General features: G+C 46.3%; 1 protein-coding gene and 1 pseudogene across 1 annotated transcript in view; one reads left to right on the forward strand and one right to left on the reverse strand.

Annotated features, from left to right (window-relative positions):
- Positions 1 to 524, forward strand: part of LOC121844315 (carboxypeptidase Y-like) — a gene marked incomplete at its 5' end in the record, with an annotated part of 749 nt that extends 225 nt beyond the window's left edge. The window contains one exon of the mRNA XM_042314251.1: positions 1 to 524. This exon is cut by the window's left edge and continues 225 nt beyond it. Within this exon, the coding sequence (XP_042170185.1) occupies positions 1 to 524 (524 nt within the window).
- Positions 525 to 4,422: 3,898 nt separating this feature from the next.
- Positions 4,423 to 7,890, reverse strand: LOC112241898 (annotated as a pseudogene).
- Between the last annotated feature and the right edge of the window lie 2,162 nt (positions 7,891 to 10,052).

Raw genomic sequence — 10,052 nt, forward strand, 5'->3', positions numbered from 1 at the left:
TTCACAGCGACCCCACCACACACTGGACCTACCCTCCATTTCACAGCGACCCCACCACACCCTGGACCTACCCTCCATTTCACAGCGACCCCACCACACACTGGACCAACCCTCCATTTCACAGCGACCCAACCACACACTGGACCTACCCTCCATTTCACAGCGATCCAGCCACACACTGGACCTACCCTCCATTTCACAGCGATCCAGCCACACCCTGGACCTACCCTCCATTTCAAAGCAACCCCACCACACACTGGACCTACCCTCCATTTCACAGCGACCCCACCACACCCTGGACCTACCCTCCATTTCATAGCGACCCCACCACACCCTGGACCTACCCTCCATTTCACAGCGACCCAACCACACACTGGACCTACCCTCCATTTCACAGCGACCCCACCACACACTGGACCTACCCTCCATTTCACAGCGACCCCACCACACCCTGGACCTACCCTCCATTTCTGGACCTACCCTCCATTTCACAGCGACCCCACCAAACACTGTTGCTTCCATGATCGCTATGAGGACAACACACACACACACACATCCCAGCAGTTTGTTGGACCGTCCAAAGTGTGGTCATTGCCAGTTATGTCACCAAGAGATCCCTTGGAACGCAGAAACACAATACACACAACATTAAGTACAGCCTAAATGCTGACATAACAAATATTTTAAAAACGAGACACATTTTAACAGTTAGATCCTCGTAACTTATTAAGAAATCCAACTCTCTTTTTCTCTAATCCAAAAGATAATTGAGTGTTATGGAAACAATAAAAAAAAAAACTACTTCTCTTTTGATCTACTTTCCTTCTCTCCCTGAGTAAAGAGAGAGCCGCGAGGCGAGAAACATTATATCTTTCTCCCAAATGGCACCTTCTTAATGAAACACTGTCGACAAGGACCCATAGAGAACCGGGCAACACTGTCGACCAGGACCCATAGAAAACAGGGCAACACTGTCGACCAGGACCCATAGAAAACAGGGCAACACTGTCGACCAGGACCCATAGAAAACAGGGCAACACTGTCGACCAGGACCCATAGAGAACAGGGCAACACTGTTGACCAGGACCCATAGAGAACGGGGGCAAAACTGTTGACCAGGACCCATAGAGAACGGGGCAACACTGTCGACCAGGGCCCATAGAAAACAGGGCAACACTGTCGACCAGGACCCATAGAGAACAGGGCAACACGGTCGACCAGGACCTATAGAGAACAAGGCAACACTGTCGACCAGGACCCATAGAGAACAGGTCAACACTGTCGACCAGGACCCATAGAGAACAGGGCAACACTGTCGACCAGGACCCATAGAAAACAGGGCAACACTGTCGACCTTGACCCATAGAGAACAGGGCAACACTGTCGATCAGGTCCCATAGAGAACAGGGCAACACTGTCGACCAGGACCCATAGAGAACAGGGCGACACTGTCGACCAGGACCCATAGAAAACAGGGCAACACTGTCGACCAGGACCCATAGAGAACAGGGCTACACTGTCGACCAGGAGCCATAGAAAACAGGGCAACACTGTCTACCAGGACACATAGAGAACAGGGCAACACTGTCAACCAGGACCCATACAGAACAGGGCAACAATGTCGACCAGGACCCATAGAGAACAGGGCAACACTGTCGACCAGGACCCATAGAGAACAGGGCAACACTGTCGACCAGGACCCATAGAGAACAGGGCAACACTGTCGACCAGGATCCATAGAGAACAGGGCAACACTGTCGACCAGGACCCATAGAAAACAGGGCAACACTGTCGACCAGGACCCATAGAGAACAGGGCAACACTGTCGACCAGGACCCATAGAGAACAGGGCAACATTGTCGACCAGGACCCATAGAGAACAGGGCAACACTGTCGACCAGGACCCATAGAGAACAGGGCAACACTGTTGACCAGGACCCATAGAGAACGGGGCAACACTGTTGACCAGGACCCATAGAGAACGGGGCAACACTGTCGACCAGGGCCCATAGAAAACAGGGCAACACTGTCGACCAGGACCCATAGAGAACAGGGCAACACGGTCGACCAGGACCTATAGAGAACAAGGCAACACTGTCGACCAGGACCCATAGAGAACAGGGCAACACTGTCGACCAGGACCCATAGAGAACAGGGCAACACGGTCGACCAGGACCTATAGAGAACAAGGCAACACTGTCGACCAGGACCCATAGAGAACAGGTCAACACTGTCGACCAGGACCCATAGAGAACAGGGCAACACTGTCAGAACACCAGGACCCATAGAAAACAGGGCAACACTGTCGACCAGGACCCATAGAGAACAGGGCAACACTGTCGACCAGGACCCATAGAGAACAGGGCAACACTGTCGACCAGGACGCATAGGAACAGGGCAACACTGTCGACCAGGACGCATAGGGAACAGGGCAACACTGTCGACCAGGACGCATAGGGAACAGGGCAACACTGTCGACCTGTCGACCAGGACGCATAGGGAACAGGGCAACACTGTCGACCAGGACGCATAGGGAACAGGGCAACACTGTCGACCAGGACGCATAGGGAACAGGGCAACACTGTCGACCAGGACGCATAGGGAACAGGGCAACACTGTCGACCAGGATGCATAGGGAACAGGGCAACACTGTCGACCAGGACGCATAGGGAACAGGGTGCAATTTGGGACTCAGTCGTTTGCGTTCTGTTGTTTCATTCTTGTTAGAATTTTTTTCTTTCAGTCAGCGATTTGGGGGAAAAACAGGTTCATGCGCCAAAGTAATATAGTGGTGATCAGAACTCCACCAGGATGGATTCAGACGTTCAGTCGGCTTAAAGGTTACACAGTGGAGAGATTGTCTGTCTGTCTGTCTGTCTGTCTGTCTCTGTCTGTCTGTCTGTCTGTCTGTCTGTCTGTCTGTCTGTCTGTCTGTCTGTCTGTCTGTCTGTCTGTCTGTCTGTCTGTCTGTTTGAGATTCAAAGTGACAACAACATGTTGTGTCAACCACAAAACACTCTGACTAGATTGAAGTGAATTATCACCACTAGCTTGTCTAATGTAGACTAGAATAACCTAAAAATATCACCACTAGCTTGTCTAATGTAGACTAGAATAACCTAAAAATATCACCACGAGCTTGTCTAATGTAGACTAGAATAACCTAAAAATATCACCACGAGCATGTCTAATGTAGACTAGACTTGAATAAGCTAAAAATAACACCGGAACTAAAATGTGAAATCTGAACCTAACTGAAGAACAGGAAATCAAAAATCCTTAGAAATAACTTTATTTTTTTTGTTGTAAAATTATTTAAAACGCAATATATTCATTTACAAAAAGCCCTCTTCAAATAAAGAAACAACAACCCAAAGTTTAACATTGAGAAAAAAAATGTCTTTGTGTCAAAGCAATGTTGTATTTACAATGAAATACTGCATGAAATATTGCTTTTGTTTTGCCTGATTGATTTAAGTGCAGAGCAATGTGCTTGAAGAACATAACTGAAATAAATTTTTTGTTGTAATTATTTAAAACGCAATATATTCATTTACAAAAGCCCTCTTCAAATAAGAAATCTGTTGTGTTTGTTTTATTTAACTTTATTTTTGTTGTAAAATTATTTAAAAAAATAAAAAAATGTTTTTCTTTTAACCAAAGGTAGTTTTTACCTTTTTATCAACGTGGTTCTTAAAGAGGCATTCTGGGATTCAAACAACAAGAAAGTGGTCAACCGGCTATATATCATTAATGTAAATGTCCTAAAATGGACATCCTAAATCCCAGATTCCCCTTTTTTTTTATGTGTGGTGACGGAAATTAAAATATAAACAAGTGTTTTGATGTAAATAGATACAATTAAAACCTTAAAAACAAACAAAATTGAAAAACAAAGTCTCCTAGTCTCCTAACATTGCAGACCTCATAAATTCACATTGTACAAAAACAATATTGCATTAGAAAGATTTGGAACATGGTGGTCTTCCTATACGTATGTTTGTGACCCAGTGCAAATAAAACAGTTTTTCATCGAAATAATTCAATAAAGATCTACACAAATAAAACAAACAACATGAAATAAGGAATACTGTATAAAAAAAAATGGCAATAACTAAAAATGAAAAAAGTTTATCATTATAAATGTTCTGCCTGTCTGGACAGTAAGTAGAAGAGCTCAGTAGTCTTTAGTGTTCTGTAGTGGTCTGTTGTAGTCTTTAGTGTTCTGTAGTGGTCTGTAGTAGTCTGTAGTGGTCTGCAGTGGTCTGTAGTGGTCTGTAGTGGTCTGTTGTAGTCTTTAGTGTTCTGTAGTGGTCTGTAGTGGTCTGTAGTGTTCTGTAGTGGTCTGTAGTGGTCTGTAGTGGTCTGCAGTGGTCTGTAGTGGTCTGTAGTGGTCTGTTGTAGTCTTTAGTGTTCTGTGTTCTGTAGTGGTCTGTAGTGGTCTGTAGTGGTCTGTTGTAGTCTTTAGTGTTCTGTAGTGGTCTGCAGTGGTCTGTAGTGGTCTGTAGTGGTCTGTTGTAGTCTTTAGTGTTCTGTAGTGGTCTGCAGTGGTCTGTTGTTTTCTTTAGTGGTCTGTAGTGGTCTGTAGTGGTCTGTAGTGGTCTGTTGTAGTCTTTAGTGTTATGTAGTGGTCTGCAGTGGTCTGTTGTAGTCTTTAGTGTTCTGTAGTGGTCTGCAGTGGTCTGTTGTAGTCTTTAGTGGTCTGCAGTGGTCTGTGGTAGACCATAATGCATTGTAGTAATCCTACCCTGAAGTCCTTAAAGGTCAACTGCAGACCAGGGTCAAGTACACCAATCCAATGCTTTCAAAAATGTATTTTATTTTTAGGTGTACTTGCCTTAATTTAGTGTCTGCACTTCTGCACTTCTGTGGCCTATTCCATAGTGCAAATTACACCAAGTCCCACTCCAGTATTACAGTATGTTTAACATACTGTATTTGACCAACAGGTCTTGTAGGCTGCCCTAAGACCATACTAGACTCTGGCACACAGCCAATGACTAACATCAGTCAGGAAGGTGTCTACCCAGTAATACAGGTACCGTAGTAGACAGCACTACTAGCATCAGCGAGAGCAGAGATGAGAGGACTACTCTGGCTCTCCTCACAGATCCTCCCTAGTGGTTTAGAGAGGGGTGCGTTGGTATACCCCTCCAGAGCTTTCGACACGGGGACACTACCATACCCCTCCATGGATTTAGAAACGGGAACGAGGTTACTCCCATACCCCTCCATACGAGTCCGGTTAGCACTGAGGTACTGGTCAAACTCATTGCGGTCCACTTCTGTCCAGAACTCAACTGACGTCAGGCCTACGTGGTTGGACCCAGCCTGATCTACCGAGTCCAGGGCCTGAGGTTTAGGGTTGGAGGTGGGGACCAGCAAGGAAGAGGAGGACTCGGGAGGGGAGAGAGCTGCCCCAGGTGAGAGGCCTGGGGGTGTCTGGTCCAACGTTATTGTACAGGTAACTATAGTAACCAGAGGACACAGAGGAACTACTGGTGGACTGGAGGGGATTGACTGGCTCAGACAGGCTTATAGAGGAGCCCTGGGGGTAAGAGTAAGGACTGGGAGTGTTCGTAGGCTCGGGAACCTGGGTGAGGCCTTTCTCCTGGGGAGGACGACAGAGCAGGGAGCCCCTCTGGTTAAGATGGTGATTATGACCCCTTTGCCCCTGACCCTGACTATGACCCTGACTATGACCCTGACTATGACCCTGACTTTGCCCCTGACTATGACCCTGACTATGACCCTGACTATGACCCTGACTATGACCCTGACTTTGCCCCTGACCCTGACTATGCCCCTGACCCTGACTTTGCCCCTGACCCTGACTATGACCCTGACTATGCCCCTGACCCTGACCCTGACTATGCCCCTGACCCTGACTATGACCCTGACCCTGACTATGACCCTGACCCTGACTATGACCCTGACTATGCCCCTGACCCTGACTTTGCCCCTGACCCTGACTATGACCCTGACCCTGACTATGACCCTGACCCTGACCCTGACCCTGACTATGCCCCTGACCCTGACTGTGGCTGTGAGGATGGCTATGGGTGTCATGGTGATGGCTGTTATAGTGGTGGTGATGGGGGTAGTTACTCCAGGTTCCATGTAGCTCCACGTCCTCTTGCATGTGAGGGGGAAAGAACACCCCTCCGTCCCCACCCCCCTCCTCCATCAAATCCAGAGGGGACATCTCCGGTGTGGGCAGTCCGTAGCTCAGTGTGTCCCCAGTGTGGAGGTCCCTGAAGTGGCCTAGTGGAGGCAGAAGGTGGTGGTGTGGATGAGGATGTCCATAACCGTAGCCCTCCCCTACCCCAGGAACCCCTGACCCTCCCTGGGCTAGGCTGTGGAGCAGTAGCCCCGGTTCCACCCGTTTGAGCTTTTTGGCCTGTTTCTTGCGACGGGGGCGGTACTTGTAGTTGGGGTGGTCCGTCAGGTGCTGGAGGCGGAGTCTCTCGGCCTCCTCAACGAAGGGACGCTTGTCCAGAGTAGTCAGGGCCTTCCACGACTGGCCTAAAGATAATAACACACACACATATATATATATATATATATATATATACATACATACATTGTTGTCAATAATACAATTATTACCAGCGATAGCACAATGAGCATCATAATCATAATCATTATCAACATTACCAACGTAATCAACATGATTGGCATCATACATTTAGCTAATATCAGTTGTGTACATCCAACCATAAACTGGGTGGTTCGAGTCCTGAATGCTGATTGGCTGACAGCTGTGGTATATCAGACCGTATACCACGGGTATGACAAAACATATATTTTTACTGCTCTAAGTACGTTAGCAACCAGTTTATAATAGCAATAAGTTTGTGGTATATGGCCAATATACAACAGCTAAGGGCTGTGTCAGGCGCTCCGCGTTGCGTCGTACATAAGAACAACCCTTAGCCGTGGTATATTGGCCATATACCACATCCCCCTCGTGTGTAAATTGCATAAACATAATCTGTGCAGCTCTAAAACTTATTCTGGGTTGAGTATTTCTTTTATTATTTATTTTAAATATTGTAGATAGTGATGCTGTTACATGATTAAAGCCAAACTTAACTCAAAAAAATCTACTTCTTTACTCTCAGGGAAAAACTATGCGTATTTTGTTAAGCATATTGAGCAATGCAACCATTTTACATGTGGTTTTGGCTTGAGCAAGATGTAGTACCAACAGTAACTAAAGTCCTACCAACAATTAGAGTTGATTTTCACTGATTCATTGTGGTTTGTGGACATTCACAACCCCATAAACCGTCCTAAGAACACCACAGAAAAATATGCTTTAATATTTCACACAGTCATGAGTCTAAAAAACATCCTGAATACTGTGTGTGTGTGTGTGTGTGTGTGTGTGTGTGTGTGTGTGTGTGTGTGTGTGTGTGTGTGTGTGTGTGTGTGTGTGTGTGTGTGTGTGTGTGTGTGTGTGTGTGCGTGTGTGTGTCATATCTTACCCAGCATCTTGCTGAGGACAGCATTGTGGAGGTCTGGGTTCTGAACGGCCAGTCGTTTCCTCTCGTCTTTTAGCCCAAACCATGAAGGCGTTCATTGGCCGACGGATCCTCGACTCACCCCTGCTTTCCCCTCAACGCTGCCCAGGGAAGGTGCTTCTGGGTGGGTCGAGTCAGGACTTCCTGCCCCTGTCCCTGGTTCAGCTCTGGCCCCTATCCTGGCCTCTGTGCGGCCCCCAGCAGAACCACGATCTCTAGATCCTCCATAAAGGGGGGTCTGGTCGAAGGGTCCTAGCCCACGATCAGAGCCTGGACTGGGGAAGAGACCCATGGAAGCCCCGGCTCCGTCCCGGCCTGGTGGAGAACTGGCCTCACGACAGTAACTAGACTCAGATATATTCATTCCAGCTTAAACAAACTCCTGTTTAGTTGTTGTTGTTGTTGTTGTGTTAACTTCTGTCTGTGTTCTTTTTGTGTTTCTCGACACAGACAACGAGGAAAAGGCTAAAGGTTTTAAAAAGCAGCAGTGTTCAGAGATGGAGGTAAGACAAGCAGAATGCCCAAAGCAAAGCATTGACCTCTGAAGGGTGTGGGACGGTTCAGTAGAAACCGAGAAGTCCTAAAGTTTCCGCGACTCTCTCTCTCCTTCTCTCTCTCTTTCTCTCTCCTTCTCTCTCTCTTTTCTCTCCTTCTCTCTCTTTCTCTTCCTTCTCTCTCTCTTTCTCTCCTTCTCTCTCTCTTTCTCTCTCTTTCTCTCTCGGTTTTCCAGAACCTCTTGTAAAAGAGCGTGGTGTGTGTGTTTCTCCTCTGCTATCCTCCAGGACTGGACAGTTTGAAAGTTGTGGTGAGGCTTGATAAACCCGTGGTGTAAATATATACCCAGCCTAAACCAATCAGACGCCAGGGAGACTAGCAAGGCGAGCAGGAGGGTCGGCAGTGGGAGAGTCCCCCCCTTGTCCTATCGCTCGGCGCTCACACTGAGAGATGTAATCTGAGAGGGCCATTGTTTCTGCTCACTCACACACACACACACAAACACACACACACACACAGCTTTCCCCAGCCATGCTGTGTGTCTCGGTCTCTCCCTACCTTCCTCTGACTCCCGCCTCCTTCACCCAGAGTCCCTATCCAACCCCTCTGTCCCCCGCCCCCCTCCCCTCTCCTCCCATCATCTGAGGCTATGGCTGTGGTGAAAGGAGACCACACTCAAAGCCTTGCTCGTTAGCGGTGCAGCTCACCCCTCTCTCTCCCTCTCTCTCTCTCTCTTAGACTTTCTTTTGAGGCAGAAAACAGAGCTGAAGATACGCTGAAACACACAAGATAGGGCACCCAAAAGTAGTCACAACCATGAGGCAACACTCGAATCCCTCAACATGGTCTCATTAGAACAAGTCAAAACTGTGACGTATAACCCGTTGATGCCGAATTTGACATATTTCACCCCCACCAATTAAAAAAAAAAAAACATTAGAACAAGAGAACACAACTGTCCTCTGATGTTATCGAAAATAATTCAACAACTTACCACACAGACGTGTTGCAGCAACAAACAAAGTCATGCGATATGTTGAACCATCACAGAACGATTGTTGACAAATGTAAAAGAGAGGGGAAAGGGATAATCTGGATGTTTCCTCCTGGAGGTAAAGGGCAAACCTTTAACGTGTCATACATGTTATACATGTAAGATGGGAACTCTTTCTCCGAGGACATGGCCGGTAAAACCAATTGTTTTCTTAGAGCTTGTTGAGAGTGTGGTTGTCCTATGTTTATTTTACAAACTTCCCACAACGTTCTAGGAATGTGCAGGATAGTTGCTAGGCTTTGGAACATCCTTTTAAGGAATTTCACAACAAACAACAAAAAACGTTATTTTTTATTTCATTTACTTTATTAACGGAATGTTGCCTAACAGGTCAAACATGGTTATATTTAATAAAAATGTTTGGTCATGTTGTAGAACGTTCTCCAACTGGTTTGACATTGGGAATTTTATTCAAATAGTTCAGAGAACATAAAGTAACAACCTTCTTCTTCTGTGGCAATTTCTGTACTTCAGCGTAACGTTTCCAACAGGTTTCCTCATGATTCTATTTGTGTTCCTAAATTGTCCCGAGAAAGTTAAGAAAACGTTCCATGAAAAAAACCACCCCAAAAATGTTTGTAATGTACAGTTTAACAGTCTAAGAATGTTATGTTATTTAAAAACATATTAATATACAATTTAGCTCAACAACATTCTAGTAACTATCTGTAGATATGATTTGGGATTATCCAAATCAAGTGAAACACAAATTGAATTTACAGTGACAAGAAAATAATGTGAACCCTTCGAATTACCTGGACTTCTGCATAATTTCATATCATCCAAACCAACCTGCCCTCCAAATACACCTCTGCTGTCTTCAACCAGGATCTCAGAGATCACTGCCTCATTGCTTGCATACTTAATGGGTCTGCGGTCAAATGAACACCCCTCATCACTGTCAAACGCTCCCTAAAACATTTCAGCGAGCAGGCCTTTCTAATCGACCTGGCCCGAGTATCCTGGAAGGATATCCA

Source organism: Oncorhynchus tshawytscha, unplaced genomic scaffold, assembly GCF_018296145.1.
Source record: "Oncorhynchus tshawytscha isolate Ot180627B unplaced genomic scaffold, Otsh_v2.0 Un_contig_3312_pilon_pilon, whole genome shotgun sequence".
NCBI lineage: Eukaryota > Metazoa > Chordata > Actinopteri > Salmoniformes > Salmonidae > Oncorhynchus > Oncorhynchus tshawytscha.